This window comes from Rhineura floridana, chromosome 1 (assembly GCF_030035675.1).
Source record: "Rhineura floridana isolate rRhiFlo1 chromosome 1, rRhiFlo1.hap2, whole genome shotgun sequence".
Classification (NCBI taxonomy): domain Eukaryota; kingdom Metazoa; phylum Chordata; class Lepidosauria; order Squamata; family Rhineuridae; genus Rhineura; species Rhineura floridana.
Window position 1 is genome coordinate 22,154,490 of NC_084480.1, and position 17,910 is coordinate 22,172,399.

The 17,910-nt window shown below is 42.6% G+C and overlaps 1 protein-coding gene across 10 annotated transcripts in view; it reads left to right on the forward strand.

Annotated features, from left to right (window-relative positions):
• Positions 1-17,910, forward strand: part of NEDD4L (NEDD4 like E3 ubiquitin protein ligase) — a 433,261-nt gene that overhangs the window by 232,243 nt on the left and 183,108 nt on the right. For 9 of the 10 annotated variants that reach the window (XM_061615386.1, XM_061615324.1, XM_061615346.1 and 6 more), the window contains exon 3: positions 17,376-17,457. The exons of the other annotated variant lie outside the window; for it this stretch is intronic. Coding sequence is in view for 7 of the 9 variants with exons in the window: in XM_061615324.1 (XP_061471308.1) it covers positions 17,376-17,457 (82 nt within the window). In the remaining 2 variants the exon portion in view is untranslated. The remainder of the gene's footprint in view (positions 1-17,375; positions 17,458-17,910) is intronic. 10 annotated transcript variants of the gene reach the window in all.

Sequence of the window (17,910 nt, forward strand, 5' to 3'; positions counted from 1 at the left end):
ATGAGACTAAATAGGTTTAAAGTCAGGTTACTTCGGTATAACTCACTTGTGAATTGGACTGCTCAGACCAATAAGACGTGCTGCAGAAACAATCAGTTCCTTTTAACTCTGTATGCATGTATTGATGCTAGAGGATTTGATCTCATTTGAACGCAAACACATCCAATTAAATATATTTGAACTGAAACGCAAGTTCGTTGCACAGAGCTGAGGCTTTGGTGACATGGATTTTAGTTACTAGGTTTAAAAAGGGTTGACTTTTTTGCTTTTTCTCAGACAAACATGCCAAGTTAAACATTAAGTCAAATATTGCATACCTGATATTGTTCTTAAATTTATTTAACAGCAGGGCCCAGGGCAGGTTACAACAATTTAAAATTCATATTAAAAACAACTGATACCAATTAAAATCAAAGGAATAGGGTGGGTCCTGAAAACATACATCTCGGGCATCAGAGGCCAAAGGTAAAGAGATGCATGTTTAACATTTGTTGAAAACTGTATAGTGAGAGTGCCAGAAGCACCAGTGTGCGGAGGGAATTCCACAACTACCACAGAGGATGCCATCTCCCAGACCACCATACCCCAAATGTCTGAGGGTGGTGGAACTACCAAGAAGGCCCCCTCTGTTGATCTCAACACCCAAGAGGGTATGTAAGGAAGGAGGAGGTCTCTCAGTTATTTGAGGCCTAAGTTATTTAGGACTTGATTTTAAGGTGATTACTTCAGTGTTTAAACTCAGACATGAACTGGCAACCAGTGCAACTGTTTTAGAACAGGGATTATGTGAGTTCTAAAGGCAACCCCAGCCAGTAATCTGGCCACTGCATTTTGGACCAGTTGAAGTTTCTGAGTCATCTTCAAGGTCAGCCCCACATAGACAAGAGCACATTGCAATATTTCAGTGTGTAACAACCTCATGTGTTAATCTTTAATAATGAAAATAGCTGTGGGAGGCTGCAGATTTTACTGGAAGATATGTGTCTTTCTACTTGTGGGTGGAAAAGCAGCTTGAGGAGAGCAATATTTAAGTAGAAAAGTAGCCCATAGGGTGAGGTTCAAGTACCTTTTCCCTTTGGTACTCCTCTGATAAAATTCACAGATTCCTACAGCCAACTCTTGTTATGCTGTGTGACGCCTGGCTTGGCTCCAACAGGCAGAAGCTTTGGTTCAGTGCATAGTGGTGGTTGCTGGATGCTACTGTTGAGCAAAGTTTAGTGATTGGCTGCTGCATGACCTTTTGGGGGAGCTGTGATATACAGATGTCCACCCTAAATAAGCCAAACTCTACCTCTATGTCCAGGGAGATGGTCCTGCAGCAACTGGGGAAAAAATGCAATGGAGAACTGATGATTCTTTGCATTATATTTATTTACATGTTTATTATCAGATGGTATGTTTGTATTTTGCACTTTTGCAAAATCTGCTTGAAAGAGGAAAAAAATGAGATGCGTGCACATACTGTGGGCATTCAGAAAGTCTCAGGTCCAATCCTTCTTTCAAAGCACAGTCAGTTTGCTGAAGAAACAGCTCTAGCCTGAAGCATGGATGTGAAGAAAAAAAAAGTGAAACTGATTGCCATGAGGACCAGGACAAAGAAAAAAGGATGCACAATTAAACCAGTGACAACATTGTCATACAAGAGGGATGGGGAACATAGGAAACTGCCTTGTACTGAGTGGGAATAGGTGAGAAATTCAGTTCAGTTCACATTTAAAGCTGAATTTATCACATTTGCATTTTCCAAAACAATATGTGAACTGAAACACAGCCATCCTTTGAAATTCATACTTATCTGAATTTTGCAATGCAGTTCTCCAGCCAAGCAGTGTTTACAAAAATGCATATATTATGGGAGAGTGTGCGCAAAATGAATATGTTGGTGAAAATAACATACAAAAATGCATTAATTAGGATAAAGTGCTTGCAGAAAATGTATATGTCAAAACTGCATACAAAAATGTATTTATTAGGAGAAATTCACACTAAAATGTTGAAGAAATTTCATGAGGATTTTTTTTTAAAAAAATCCACAAATTGCTGCAGAAATGTGGAGAATTTAAGATTAGGGGGGGAAACGAGAAACAGCACCAAAATTGACAGAGCATTCCATCCATAGAACTTAGTCACATCCTTGACCCATCCAACTCAGGACTGTCTACACTGACTGGCAGCAGCTCTTCAGGGTTTCAGGCAGGGAGTCTCTCCCAGCCCTACTTGGAGATACCAGGGATTGGGCCTGATACCTTCTGCATTCAAGGCAGATGCTCTACCACTGAGCTGTGGCCCTCCTGATAATGCTGGGTTCCAATTCCCATCAGCCACAGCCATAACCTTTCCTTTTATCCCAGGCATTTTAGCATGCGTTTTTAAATTGTTTTAAATGTTTAAACTGTGTTTTAAATTGTTTTTAAAAGATGTGTTTTAAATTTGTATATGTGTTTTTAGGTACTGTAAACCGCCCAGAGAGCTTCGGCTATGGGGCGGTATATAAATACAATAAATAAATAAATAACCAGGTATAATAGTTGTAGTCCGGCACCATCTAGAGGACACAGGTTCCTCACTGCTGTCATAGAGTATGATCTGGAGATGTGGTCTTTTAAGAGGACCAGGTGACATTGGGAAGATCTGTCGGTGTTTTCCTGCAATGTTAGTTGTGCTTCAGATGTATAAAAATGAAACCTCCCACGTCAACTGGCTGTATATATTTTTTTTGCCAGATGCTTAAGATATCAGAGGATGGTTAATATATGTTTTGCATGTGGTTTTCCAGGGGCATGTGAGTGAGCATTATTTGTGGCAGAATGCTAGTGTAGAACAACCTTTGCTCTGTTGCAGCAGAGAGAACCTGTGGCCCTCCAGACACTGGACTGCAATTCCCATCTTCCCTGACCTTTGGCCTTGCTGTTGGGGCTGATGAGAGTTAGAGTCTGATGCCCACCCCAGTCTGTTGTTTGTTGTAAAAAGGTGAAGAGCATGCTGTTCTTCCATAACTCTGTACAAACCAGTTGATTAAAGGGGTGGGGGAGTCTTGATCTTTTAAGGGAGGGGGAACCAAAGGGCTGAACTTCATTATGAAGAGAAGATAACTGGAAAGTCCCATAATTCCAAAATTCATAATTTGGTTGTACTGAGGTCCAGTTTGCTTTGGGGTGGTAATTCTGCCTTTGGATTGTACCACTTCAGATGGTCCATGGGAGTTTACATAATGGTAAGCTCCTTCATGCCAAAATAAAAATCCATGCATGTAGAAAGCCAGCATGATGAGGAGAAAACTAGATTAGATTCTTTCTCCCTGGCATTTGGAGGGAATTTGGTGGGGAAGCAGGGGAGAAGAGGTGAACCTTATAAGCCTGGAGCTGGGGAACCTCAGGCCAACCAGACCTTCCCATTTGGCCCATCAGGCTGTTTCAGGCAAGCCACGCCCACCTGCCCTACATCTGATGTCACATACGATGTCAACTGCAGGGTAGGTAAGGACAGGCCTTGACCCCTTACAGAGCACTTCCCAAGTGCCTGAAAGCCAGGTGATTGTCAGGTGCTTTGGAAGTGCTGTTCAAAGTGCTTTGCAAGCCCTATGCTCAGTGCCTGGGAAGCACTGGAGCAGAGTGCTTGCAAAGCACTGTGCACTGGTTCCCAAATGCCCAACAGCCAGCTGATTGCCAGGTGTTTGGGAAGTGCTGCATATAGGCCTGACCAAGCCCTTTCATCTATCTCCCCCTCACCCCATGGGCCAGATTTGACAGTTCAGTCACCAGATGTCCCACCCACCTGTCAAAGTTGGCCTGTGGGTAGTGAGGGTAGGTAACGATCTGGCCCATTGGGCCAAATAGATTTCCTGACCTTGTTGTAAGGCCTCACTGCAGTGTGAAGTGGTTCAGCCCATAGGTTTGCCACCCCCGTGAGTACTAGACCAGAAATGTAACATGGAAATGCAGTTCCAGGCAAGTGGTGTGTTTATCTTGCTCCTACATAGGTGGAGGATGTTTTTAATACTTGTATCACCACATTCCACAACAACAGCTTTACAAGGGTAGATTCAAATGACGTGCACTCGGTTTTATCTCTTCTTTGGTCAGTTAGCCTGAGGTTGTTAATCGAAGGTGGAGTGTGCTATGAGTTAGAAATGTAAGAAAAGCCCTGCAGGATCAGACCACAACCCATCTAATCCAGCATCCTGTTCTCACAGTGGCCAGTCAGATGGCCATGGGAGGCCCACAAGCAGGACCTGAGTGCAACAGCACTCTCCCCACTAGTGATTCCCAGCAATTGATATTCAAGAGGTATACTGCTTCTGACAGTGGAAATAAAACATAGCCATTATGGCTAGTAGTCATCGATGCTCCATGAATTTATGTAATCCTCTTTTAAATCAAAGTTGGTGTCCATCATTACATCTTGTGGGGCCCAATTCAGTCTTTTAACTATATGCTGTGTGAAGGAGAATCTCCTTTTGCCTATCTTGAATCTTCCAGGTATTCCTCTGGTTAGTTAGGGGGAATCCCCCCTTTCTGTTTTGTGTGCAATTGAATGTGTAACTATAGGATGGTGGTTTTACTAAATGGCTTTAGATCTTTGCCCAGCATTTCACATCTGCTGCAACAACAGGTAGAAAGAACATCCATTCAGAAGCAGCACGTAGTGAAGGAACTCCAGAGTCTGATGCTATAGTGAGGCAAGGAAGAGCTGGGGGGGATACCCCAAAGGATGGGAAATGCATTAGGGGGCAGTTATGTGGGTCTGAACTAGGGATGGACAGATCTGTCTATTTCAGTTCTCTCAGTTTCTCATTTGTCCAATCTTAAATTCAGTTTTCCATATTTCTGCAGCAATTTGTGATTTTTTTTAAAATTAAAATTAAATTAAATTAAATCATGAAAATTTTCCTACATGTTAGTGTGATTTTCTCCTAATAAACACATTTTGTAGGCAGTTTTGTCCAAGGTACACATTTTTGCAGTTTCTCATCATATAATGCATTTTTGTGTGTTATATGTTGTATGTTGTATATTCATTTCAATGCACACTTCCCCTACTATACACATTTTTGTAAACATTGTTTGGTTGGCAGACTGCATTGTGACATTTTAATAAGTGTGAATTTGGAAGGGTGGCTGTGTTTTGATTCTTATATTTTTTGACTCGATCAGCCACACAGGGCCTTCTCTCAATCCCGCCAACAAAAGCAGCTAGATTGGCGGGAACTAGAGAGAGGGCTTTCTCAGTGGCGGCCCCCACCTTCTGGAACTCCCTCCCACAAGATCTACGGCACGCCTCTTTCCTAAATGTCTTCCGAAAAGCCTTAAAGACCTGGCTCTTTCAACAGGCCTTCGGGATTTCCGGGGAGGGCTAAATGCTATGATTAAATGCTTCATGCCCTGTATTATTATTGCTTTTGCTGTCGCACTGTTCTATTTTGTATTTTGTAGTATTGTATTGTGTTTAAATTTTTCACATGTAAGTCGCCTAGAGTGGCCATTGGTCAGATAGGTGACGCATAAATTAAATTTATTATTTATTATTATTATTATTAGGAAGAGTGCCAATAGATTTGATAGATTTGCCTTTAAATGTAACTGAATCAAAATTCTTGCTCATCCCTAGTTTGAACCCAGGTGTGCATAGGCTGAAGAGCAAAAGCAGCAGTGGGGAGGAGAGCCTGGGTGGGAATCCAGAGTCTGTGAGTTCAAATCCCCGCTCGTGTCTCCTGGGTGTCAAGGGCCAGCTAAAGATCACCCCACAGGGAGTGACTCAGGGGTTACGTGCCCTGCCACCTGTGCAGCCGTGGGCAAGCTGCATAGTCCCAAGGAGCCCAGTTGCCCCCCAGCTGGCAGTTGCGGACAAGGAAGGGGCTGGCTTGTGCAGCTGTGGCAAGCTGAGCAGGCCCTGGCCAGCTGCGGAGGACTAGCCTCAGAGGGAGGCAATGGTAAACCCCCTCTGCATACCGCTTACCATGAAAACCCTATTCATAGGGTAGCCATAAGTTGGGATCGACTTGAAGGCAGTCCATGTCCATTTACCAGGACTAGGAATTGGAGAGAGGTGTGGATAAGTTGGGTGGGTTTGTTAATTTGTTTTTCAAATATATACCACTGTATATCCCTCTGGTTGGCTGCAGCTGTGGGAACAAGCAGCTGAGGTGAGGGACGTTCAGTCAGAAGTTGTTGCCATACATTGGCACTGATAGTCCTGCCTCCCACAAACAAGCACTAGCATTGGAAGAGGGATTTTCCTCAGAATGTCAGTAGGGGAGGAAAGATGGGTCTGCACTGTCATTAGGCAGGGTGAGGCAATTGCGTTGCCCCTGGCTGTTACAGTTTGTATTGCTTTTTTAAAAAATAAATTAAAAAGCACACACACATGCAGTTTAGATGCAGAGATGCCTTTAGCATGAAGTCTTTGTTTGGTCTTCAGTTTCTTACCCACTAACCTGCACTTTCTCTGTACTGCAAGATGCCTATATCACAACTTGTATGGCAGATGTGGAAAGTCTCTTGGCCTAATTTCAAACATCCTCTGCAAGCCATCAGATCAGATATCTGGCAAGGGTGATCTGTCTCCACTCCTGGCAGCCCACCTGGCAGGAAAGCAAGTGAAGGGGAGGACAGAAAGGAGGAGAGGCAGACTGAAAAAGAGAGCAGGGAGTGGCAGAGAAGATATGGTGGCCCTGCCCACATCTGGCTTGAGCTCCTCCCATTGCCAGCACGCCCCCTGCCGATAATCTCAAGGGAATGTGGCTCTGAACAGAAAATAGGTTGCCCATTCATGCTGTATTTCATATTTCTGCAAAGGGATGCCACTTGAGCACCTATAATGCCCCTAACTCTTAGCTGTAATAGCCATGGGAATCTGCCCTATTGGCTGAATTATTTTATTTTTGTAGATTGCAAGCCTCTCTGTGGATTTAAATTTGGCTTGTCGTTTATCGTTGGAAGATTCAGCAATTTGCCTCTTTGTGTGTGTGTGTGTACCAGGAAATCCTCAGAGCTAAAGGAATAAGAGTGTTCCTTCTTGGGATTTCAGCAGAAAAACTGCTGTTGTCATGCATGAACTGGTTCAAACGTCGTACTGGCTCTTCAGATGCTGCAAGGAGTCTGGGATGGCCATAGTATCCTGTTTTCCCCCTTTTGTTAGATGCCGTAGTTACCATGGGAGCTGGGAATGAGAGGAGGGGCGGGGAGAGAATAAAAGCCCTTTCTTAATTGTTAAACATTTTTGTAGCTTTCCATGTGCTTTAGCAGTCATCTTTGGTAATTGGATTTCACAGATATTTTCTCTCCCCCCCCCCTGCAATTATGCTGTGGCTTTCTGTATTTTGACTAGCATGCTCCAGCATCTTTGCCTAACTTGGCACATTTTGGTTCGGTTCGCTCCTCCCTAGTTTATGGTAGTGCTGCGTGGGTTTTCTAGAGGTGGCCGTGTGTTCATGACTCCAGCACACAGCTGCTCCCTCTTAATAATAGAAAACATCTTGCTTTTTCAGGACTGTTGCGTTCAGATGCCCAGTAGATCAGTCTTATCCTGTCACATGGCAGATACGTCTTGCCTTTCATGAGCTTTAGACAACTTGGTGTGCAGTCAAATTGGGCTGTAAGCACTCAAGTTTACATCGCAAGGGAAATTCCAGATAGATTGAAACCCCAAGTTACTGGTTCTCAGTTCCCACTGGGTAGGGGCTAAACTTGTGTTCCTGACACTTGTGATCCCAGCCTTTGGGAAAGTCAAGGCTGCTTCTGTCGGCAATGATTAGGGGAAGGGTCATAGCTCAGTGGAAAAGAGGCTGCCTTGCATGTAGAAGGGCATAGGTTCAGTCCCTGGCATCTCAAGGCAGAGCTGTGAATGCTCCCTTATTGAAACTCCGGAGAGCCCCTGCCAGTCAGTGTAGACAATACCAAACTAGATGGAGGTATGGGTCTGTCTCAGGCACACGTGGGGAACCTTTGGTCCTCCAGATGTTGTTGAAGCACAACTCCTATGAGCTCCAGCAAACATTCCCAATGGCCGGGCAAGGTGGAAGTTGCAGTCTAGCAACATCTGGAGTGCCACAGGTTCCCTGCACCTGCTGTATAGCTTCAGCTTTGGTTCTATTTTGGCATGGCCTTACTAGGTGGATTTAGGCAAGTCTTGCTCTTTCAACTGCTCTCTCACACGCATACCCCCAGTGTAAGGGGAAGAATAATCTGCCTTTACAGAGTTGTTGTAAGGGCTGTAACAGGAAAAGGTTTGTTTTACATGTTATATATTTAGGGTGGCATATATGGTTCCCCACCTAGTTATATCCTTGTAGCAGCGACAGCCCAGAGACAGTTCAGTTTGGCTGAGAGAGTGAGCTTCAAGACAGAGTAGGAATTTCAACCCAGGTCTCCTCAGCACTCTAACCACTATGTCATACTGGCTCTTGATTAATGCACAAGTAAGTGCTCTGCAAGTGCTAAGTATTTTTATTTTTTGTTTTGGCCATTTTCCTTTCTTCCATTTCTGACATGGGCAGGACATTATGAACAATCAGGGAGGACATTTGCTTAAAATCAGTACCTTGAATGGTGGAGGCAGCATAGGTGGAGTCTGTGTGTGTTTTTAAAGCTTCCTTCTCATACAGACAGGCTTTGCTGTCTTCCCTGTGAGTCATCATTACAGCTTGCGGCTCCCTGATTTCCAGCATAGCAGCATGAGAGCCTTGCAAGATTTCTCAGAGGATGGCAAAGGTGTGCCTTTGCTTTTCAGAACCTAAAGGGGAAGAGGAGGATAAAGATATCTAAAGGAGTTGTTTTGTATCTTTGTTCGCTGTAGGAACGAAGTGTAGTTTTAGGGCTCCTGGATCTAACAGTATTGTTGTTGTCTGTCTACAGTGAATGAAGAGCAAGGTAAGGACAAAAGAACACTTGGGATCTCCTTCCTCCCGACGGAGAATTTGTCTTTCTTTGTTTTTGACTGCTTCCACCTTTACTGCAATAGGCCTGTTGCTAAGATTCTCCTGCAAAATCAAATTTAGCTCTCTTCCCCTGTTTCCTTAATAGTACCACAGTCCTTTTCTTATTCAGATCTGTGTTTGGAACATAGTGTGGGTATGTGCGCGCGCATAAACGTAGGCCTATGGCAGCCTTAGGTAGCAGGGAATGGAGAGCAGCTACTGTATAGGGCCTTTGGCCTACAGAATTTAAGGTGATGCATAGGTTTGGAGAGGTACGTGAAGAGAATTATCACAACATAGAGATATAGCTACTGGCTCTCTCTCTCTTTCCTTTCCCCTTTAAAAATATGATAAGAATTTTCCCTAGCATTCTCTCTCTGACAGCCAGATATCCACAGGAAGCTCAAAGGTGTGCGTTTGTGGGGGTGGGCCATTGTTACGATGTCGTCTTCAGCATGTCCTAATCCTATAGCTGGATTATCCTAATACTGGCTTTATTGATTGGTAGGCCCTATAGCTTCTTTAAAAGCTATCTTTAATCTAGATTTTTAAAAAGTGCCCCACATATTATGGGAGGATTCCATAACTCTATTTAGAGGTTGTGTAGTAAAGAAGTGCCTCCAATGGTTTGCCCTGAAAGCTACTGCCCATCAGTGTCATTGCATGACATTAAATTCTAGTTTCTTAAAACAGAGTACAGTACTGACAATTTGGCAAGTTTGTTTTTTCACTCCTCTCCTCCCCCCCCCCATTCTAAAGTAGAAAGAGCCAACTTATTAAGGCCTTTCTTTAAACGATGGTACAATTCTTTGATCACTTCTAATTGACCTTGCAATCTTTTTCTAAGTTCCATAATATTCATTTTTGAGATGAGCTGCACACAGTATTCTAAATGCAGCTGCACTGTTAGATTTCTTTTAAATGTCCTTTAGATTCTTTCTTTTACCTTTATCCCCTTTCTAATAGCTGAGAACATTAAGTTTACCTTTCCTCTTTTTTACTGCTGCACAATGCCAGACATTGCCATTGAGCTTTCTAATATTGCCCAAGGTTTGTTTGGCAGGCATTAGATGCTGGTGACTCCATGTCAGTGGGACAGTGGAATCCGCTCTGGGGTTTAGTCCAGACTTTCAAGGTACTTTTGAAGGTGCTGACCCACCAGCCGCCACTGTTGCCAGGTATTACAGATTCTAGTTTAGACACCATCATTGAACAGATGAAGATTGGATTTTGGCCTTGCTGCCTACAACCACTGTTCTAGTTTATATAAGTACAGGAAATTTGTAGCCTCCAGTATACTGAGTGCCAAAAGCAGACTTAAGGTGCAGCCCTAATTGGTCTCCATGTGAAGTGTTTCTATACTGAGAAGCCAGTATGGATGACCTTATTATGCCTATACAGCTATATTAATATATCTACATGTTTTAAAATTTTCACTCCCACGTTTTCCAAAAAAGAGCCCAGATGTTTTGTATTTATTTTTCCGAAATGCTGATTGGCAACAAATAGTGCATGTCGCCGGAGAGCACGCTTGATCACAGAAACAGGAAAAACTTCATCTACCATCACTCAAATAACTATGCTTTAGCCCTATTTAAAAATTAAGGGCAGATTTGTGGTGTTGGAGGCAAAAATGTGTGGTTTAGATAAATAACATACTGATTGGTTTCTTACATTATGGGTAGGAAGCAAGAAACCCTCTCAGATGCTGGCTGATGGGAATTGTAGTCCAGCAACATCCGGAGGACACAGTGCTAGGTACCTCTGCAATGCTAGCTACCATGGCTTATTGTAAAGGAGCACGCAGACCAGCGCACTTCTGAATTGCTTCCATTTCACTCTGCTCTTTCTCAAGGTGGGAGCACATTACCTTGGCTTACTGTGGCATGTGAACCTGTGGTTTGTTTCTCTCCACAGTACAAGTGCTACTGTAAGTTTGTACATAATTTAATTTTTGTAGTATTACACCTATATCTCAATTTCCCTCCATATCCAAACTTTCCTCCAAGGAGCTCATGGTAATATATATGGCTCTCCCCCTCCCCTTTTGTCCTCGCAACAACCTAGTGAGGTAGGCTAGGCTGAGAGACAGTGACTAGCCCAAGGACATCCAGTCACTTTCATGGCCAGATAGGGATTTGAACTGGGGTCTCCCAGGTCCTCGTCTAACACTCAAACTATACCATTCATGCTTGTTGCTCCAAGCTTGAAGAAGGGCATGCTACAAGTTCATGGTTTATGGATTACCATGATGTGTGAATAGGACCTGCAGGTGCATGCGTTTTCCTCTTGCTTAGTAGCATATTTCATTTGTCAAACCGCAGTTTACAGTGATATCCAAACCAGCAAACTATGGCCTGAACTATCCTTCCAAACCAGGATTACAATCCAGGGTCAATCTGGTTTGGACCTTGCTGCAGACAGTTTTGATAAACAAGGAAGTGTCTTATGAAGCAAGATGATGAGGGAGGAGGAAGCTGCCAAAGATATCTTATTCATGATGATCCAAACTATGTTTCTGAAGTTTGGAGATCTCTCCATGCAGCCATTATTTTTCAGAATGGGGTGGGGCCTAGAGGAAGACAGCATACTAAGTCTGTGCGTGCGTGCGTGCACCTATACACAGTTTCACATGTTAAAGAGTTGCACCCAGGATTTACCAGTTTATGTGTCATCATTATATTGTTGATAATCTTCTGTTTTTTTAGAAAAGATGGCTTATAAATTTATAAAATACATAAATAGCAAACAGTGAGGTTTCAGAATCCCAGTTTGTTGCAGGACCTGTTGGTGCAGATTGAGGGTGACGTAGGAAGAAAGTACAAAGATGTGGTGCATTGGGTGTAGGAGACAGGTGGTATTCTCCCATGAGGGCACGGAACATGAAGTCTGTGTTTGGATAGTGAACATCATAGAAAAATAAAACTAATTTTACCATGTAATTTTCTTCTATAATGCATATTCAACCCCTGATCTTATTTATAATTTGAAATTGTTTTAGTCAGCTTGGTTTTCATCTTTGATTATTATCAATAACTTTAATGTATAGTTTATATTTTATGTAAACTGCAATTAAGGGATAATTATGGGATATACAAATTTTGTGTAATAAAAGTCATTGTTTGACAAATACTGCTCTCAGTACTCTAAAAGGTCACATCTTAGTGAACTAGATAGCACAGGACTTGCTTCATCGCTGCTTAAATCAGATCAGGGCCATGCTGGTGGAACATCCCCAGAGCCAGTCTCCAGGAAAGTGTCAAGGTGAGTTCTTGCAAGATGAATCCATAGGCATCAAAGCCAGGAGCAGGACCTCAGGCCACAACCAGCTGGGCTCCATTCCATCTCTCCTGGCCGAACAGAAAAGAAAGAGATTGTTTATTATTTTGTGTCTTTACTATGTTTAATGTATCTCCTTTCAGCAAAAGCACTCATGCCAGATTGCTGTTTAAAATAATAGTTTGCAATCTAAGGAACATGATACAAAAGGGAAAAAGGTGTTGGGAGGGGTGGTGGGGAGAGGAAGGTACCAATTCCTTTAAGTCAGATGTGGGGAACCTTTGGCCCTCCAGATATTGCTGAACTACAGTTCTCATCAACTCTTACAAGCATGGCCAGGAGTGATAGGAGTTGTAGTTCAGCAATATCTGGAGGGCCAAAGATTCTCTGTGCCTGTTTAAACTTGTTACATAACAAAGACAGATACTGAACAGATGGAATGGCTGGTGATGGAAGCATCTGAGAGAGGAGGAGTTGCATGGGAGTTTGTCCCAGCCAAGCTGATGGGAGGAGTTTTCTCTGTTTCATCTCTCCCTCCGATGCAGCCAGATAGAATAAGATCATCAGGTGGGTCAGTAGATGTGTGAGGCAGGGCTGGTAAGACATCAGAGGTGAAATCTGAGGATTAGGTGACATCTGCACTATATGTTTGAAGCTCTGTTATACCTCTTTAAGCCGTTATGGCTTCCCCCAAAGAATCCTAAGAACTGTGGTTTGTTGAAGGTGCTGAGAGTTGTTAGCAGACCCTATTCCTCTCAAAGAGCTACAGTTCCCAGAGTTTCCTGGGAAGACGGATTGATTATTAAAACACTCTGGGAATTGTCACTCTGTGAGGGGAATAGGGGTCGGCTAACAACTCTCGGCACCCTTAAACGAAAGTTCCCAGAATTCTTTGGGGGAAGCCATGACAGTTTAAAGTGATATAATAGTGCTTTGAATGTATAGTGGAAATGAGGCCTTAGATTGAAAACAAAGAGCTGATAAAATAAATGCAGCAAAGAAACCTATGCGGTAGTGTGCTATTACTACTGAGAGGCTGTGCCTCCTGATGCAAAGCCTGCTTGGAAAATCCACTGCCTGGGCACCTTGTGTATTGCTCTCACATGCCACATGAGCGCACCGGTTCTGTGCAGGGGACCACATCCAGCATCAGTTGTAAACGCTTTGGACATGGCTAGGGTTTAAGAAGCAACATAGGGAAGGAGGAGGAGGAGGAGGAGGCAATGTCCAGTATCATCCTGAATCATTTCCACACCACCCCAAAGCAGCATCAGGGATAGGAGACAAGTCTGTGTCTGGCCCAAGTTCACCCAGTGGGCTTCATGGCTTGGTGGGGATTTGAACCTGGATCTTAGTCCAACACTGTAACACACTGGTGTTGGGAGACAGGACTGTACATCTTCAGATTATGTGTGTGTGTGGGGGGGAAGGGGGATACCAATTTGATGAACCTTTGCATTAAGAGAAGACAGCAACACCTCCCTCTCTGCAGGGAGCTTTTTATGGAAAGGGATATTTGGAGGTTTGATTTTGCCACGCAGCATTTTTTTCAAATAACAGAGGCTAAAATTACAATTGGGGGGGGGGTCATGAATTTTTTTTAGCTTATAAAGGGGGTCCTGTACTCATAAAGGTTGGGAACCACTGTACTAGAGGTATTTAAGGAGAGGCTGGCTAGCCATCTGTTAAGATGCTGTAGTTGCATCCTGCAGTGCAGATCCTGCATTAAACAGTGGGTTGGACTAGATGACCTGTAAGGTATCTTTCAAACTCTTAATGAAAAGCTTAGTCATTACTATGACAGAATTGCATGACTTCCCTTCCCCCCCAGTGCATCTTGGAATAAGGAAGAGTGGCATCTTCTGTTCCTCAGGCTCTACTCTTTTAAAAGATTGCCACTGAGGTTGCCAGACAATTCAGGTGCTTGTTTGGATGATTGCTTCATAACACAATTATGTGATGATGAATGAATTTACCTAAAGTACCAACCAATGTGAGGGTGGAACTCTTGTCAGGTGGGGATTGTGTCTCAGGTCAAGTTTCTGGCTCTTGGAAATAATTTTATATAATTGCTAATTATTTTTTAGAAAGAAGAGGTTGACCAGTTCATGTTGCAGTTGGGAAATTTTCATACTAATCTAACCTGTGTATGAAAGATTTGCGTATGTTAATTGAGGAATGTGGTGCACTCTAACCTTAATGACAGTCTTGGGCAATAGAATCAACTAGTTTTTGAAGAAGGCCTCTGGGCTCTGGTGACGTTGAACATATTTGTGTAATGAAAACTGTAGTGTAGCTCTACTTGGTATACTGTCGCCCTGTGGGTAGAGAAGCATATTTCAAGTATCTTCTTCTTTTAAGGACTTTGTCTTCTGGGTCCCCCCTCTTGTACCATTAGCTGATGAGTTACTAGGACACATACTCAACTTCTCCATGCGTTGATATTCAACGTGTGCTGGTAGGAGTGGGATTGTACCTGCTGGCCCCTCACCTGTCATTTGTGTGTTCAATGGAAGGTGAAGATAGTGCTTCTACATGCACCACACAGCTGGGTGCACTTGGACCCTACAGTGTGGTCAGGCCCTCTGGGTTCCTGCTCAGGTGGAAGGCTTTATGCACCTGTATGTGTGTAGAATTGCAATCTTCACCTTCCGCTGAATGTGCGGGAGTCAGGTGAGGGGCCAGCAGGCAAGAACTCTTCATTACTCTCTCTTCCAAGTGTGTGTTGTGTGCTTTGATTTAAAACGGGGGGGGGGAGATGATGATGATAAGGTGTGTGTCTGTATATACACACACTCACTAACATGTTTTAATGGGATTGGCTAGTTGTGAGTTTTAGTTATGGATGCTTGTATTTTAATGCTTGTGTGATTGGTTTTTATACTTGTTTTGGCATCATGCGGTATATAAATGAAATAATAGTAATAGATTGCTCTCTATGTAATGTGCAGTGGGAACAACATTAGGCCAGATCATAGACTGGGGTTGTGAACACACTAGTCGCCTACAGCAATGCATTTTCATTGGGCACACCTGAAGGGGGAACAGGTTGATCTGCTGATCAATTGCAAAATCTGTTTGAAGCGATTTTTTTTTTAAAAAGCACTTAAGCTGATCCAGGTTTTACAGTAAAAGGGGGCGGGGTTTGTTTTCAAGAAAGAGAGGTGGAGACACACTGGAACCAGCAGAACAGGAAGTGTATTTATCTTTAGGAAGACATCCAAGGAGGTCCATCCATGACTCTAATCTTATCTGCTGTTTGGACCAGGTGGATATGCAGCTGTGCATTTTCTGTGTGTGGTAATTGATATTGGTGGAAAAAATTTAGAGGGAGAAGCCTGTGTCTTGCTAGAGAGATTCAGAATTTTAAATTTTATTTGTTTTTATTTAGGTTTGTGCAAATTTTCTTTATTTTATTTCTATACATGTACAATTCATTTGTTCAAGGCTTGCTTTCTGATGGTCTGATGACTCGATACAAATAAACAAGTCTGAATCTGTATGCTTGTGTGGAAGACACAAAGAGGATTGCTGTTAATTATGAATGATAAGTGGTTGTGGTAGACAGGATATAGTCTTCCTCTTCCCACACAAAACTAATAATGTCATCCATCATTTAGTATTCCTAAATTCCTAAACTGTTCAATTGTCAATATACATTAAGGTGATGATGAGTATGTTTTAAAACAGTGGGAGACTGTGACAAAAAATAGATGAACATTTCTGGAATACTTTTTTAATATTTAAGGTAGTGTTCGTCACCCTTGGGTTCCCTGACCATTGACAATGCTGTCTGGGAATGATGGGAGTTGTAGGCCAACAACATCTGGGGACCCAAGGTTGAAGAACAGTGGTGTAAGGTATTCATGTAAAACCTTTTTTCTTTGTATTGGATGTGGCAGTTTAGCATGTGGACAGAGGGCCAGTCCTACCATTAGGCAGGGTGAGGGAACAGCCTCAGGTGGGAAATGCTCAGGGGCAGCAGTAGTAGCCCCTGGCTTTTCCTTGTGAGTCCCAGGTCATTCTCCTCTGTTGCCACATGGTCCCTCCTGGCCCATAATCTGCCCTGCTGCCCCAGGTGTGGTGGAAGATGCTATCTCACCACCATTCTTGAAGTACCAGACTAGATGGTTTCTATACGTAGAATTGAGATGGGGTACCATCTTGTCCTTGACTCAGGCAGTAAAATGCCTGTGTGGAGATCATCTGGAAAACATTACATATTTTTTAATCCTCATGTATATATTTTCTTAACCATTAAATGATTTATACAATTTGACAGTTGTGAATATTGGTAAGGATTATTGCCAAAAAGAATAAATCACTTAGTGGACATTGAAATTAACATCCTGAATATTTCTATTACTATTACAAACATGATTTTATATAGTCATTTGATCTTCCAGGGCCTAGGGGGGCTTTTTGTCAGAACATCATTTCGATTTATGTGCATTGTTTTTCACAGGATAAGCTTGCTTTTTTGGGTAGCTACCTCTCTCCCACTCCTCTCAAATGATGTGGAAAATAGCAATTGCAGAACCACCTGCTCTATGCTAGATGACCCCTTTCTAAGTTTTAACTGTGTTTAGTGTAACCACTAGAGGGTAGCTGATCATTTCAGTTACATTAATTCACAAGTTTTATCCTTTGGGGTCAAGCAACAGGTGGTCTGTCTGTTCAGGGTAAAACGAAAATGCTTGGTAGTCCTTTTGTTGATATTGTTCAAATGGTTGCAGGTTTGTTATTGCCAATGCATTTAAATGTTTAACAACACAATCCTAAGCATGCTTGCCCAGAACCAAGTCCCACTTCGTTCAATGCAGCCTATTGCCTAGTAAGTATGTGTGAGACTGCAGCTTCAGACTACAATAACAAATGGAAAAGTTTAGGAATACATCAGAAACAACACTTAGCATTTCGAGTATTCAAAGTGTTTCTCAGGCATTATCCCAGCTGGCTAAGCTAAATTGTGACTGCCTATAGCAGCTGATATTTCAATAACTCCTTGTTAACAAATGGGTTGGCCAAAATTAGTTAGCTGGATTAATTGGCATAAACTTGTGTGTGTGGGGGGGGGAAAGGTCCTTAACTTAAATATTGAAATGAACCAAATTTCTTTCAAAATGTATTCTCTCTGGAGATTAAAATTTGCCACATTCACACCAAGTTTCTTTTTTTGCAGTGACCCATATGTGAAACTTTCATTGTATGTAGCAGATGAAAACCGAGAACTTGCCTTGGTGCAGACAAAAACTATTAAAAAGGTAAGTGCTGACATCTCCTGAGGTTTTTCCCCATTATATCATTGCAGCTATTCCATTAGGTAGCTTAAGCTGAATGTGTGCAACTAGACCAAGGTGACCCTGGTACCTTGATGCCTGTATGGAGATCTCAGTCCAGTTCTTCCAGTTACTCTATCCATTGTGCCACACTGGAATGACCCAAAAAAAGAGAGGTGAAATCTCAAGATGTTTCAATGGAATTTATGGGTAAAAAAGCCGAACATCTTTGGGCTTGTAGTTATTTTAGGCCTTCATCAAGGGTCAAATTAAAATATAGAAACAGTCTTCGGAGATCTCCAATAATATGGTCACTTTTTTTTACCTTCACTCATGTAAAAAGGTGATTTTACTATTAGAGATCTCTGCAGACCGTTTCTACATTTTATTTGACCTATTGTAGCATCTTGAGATTTCATCCTGGGGTGTGTGTGTTGT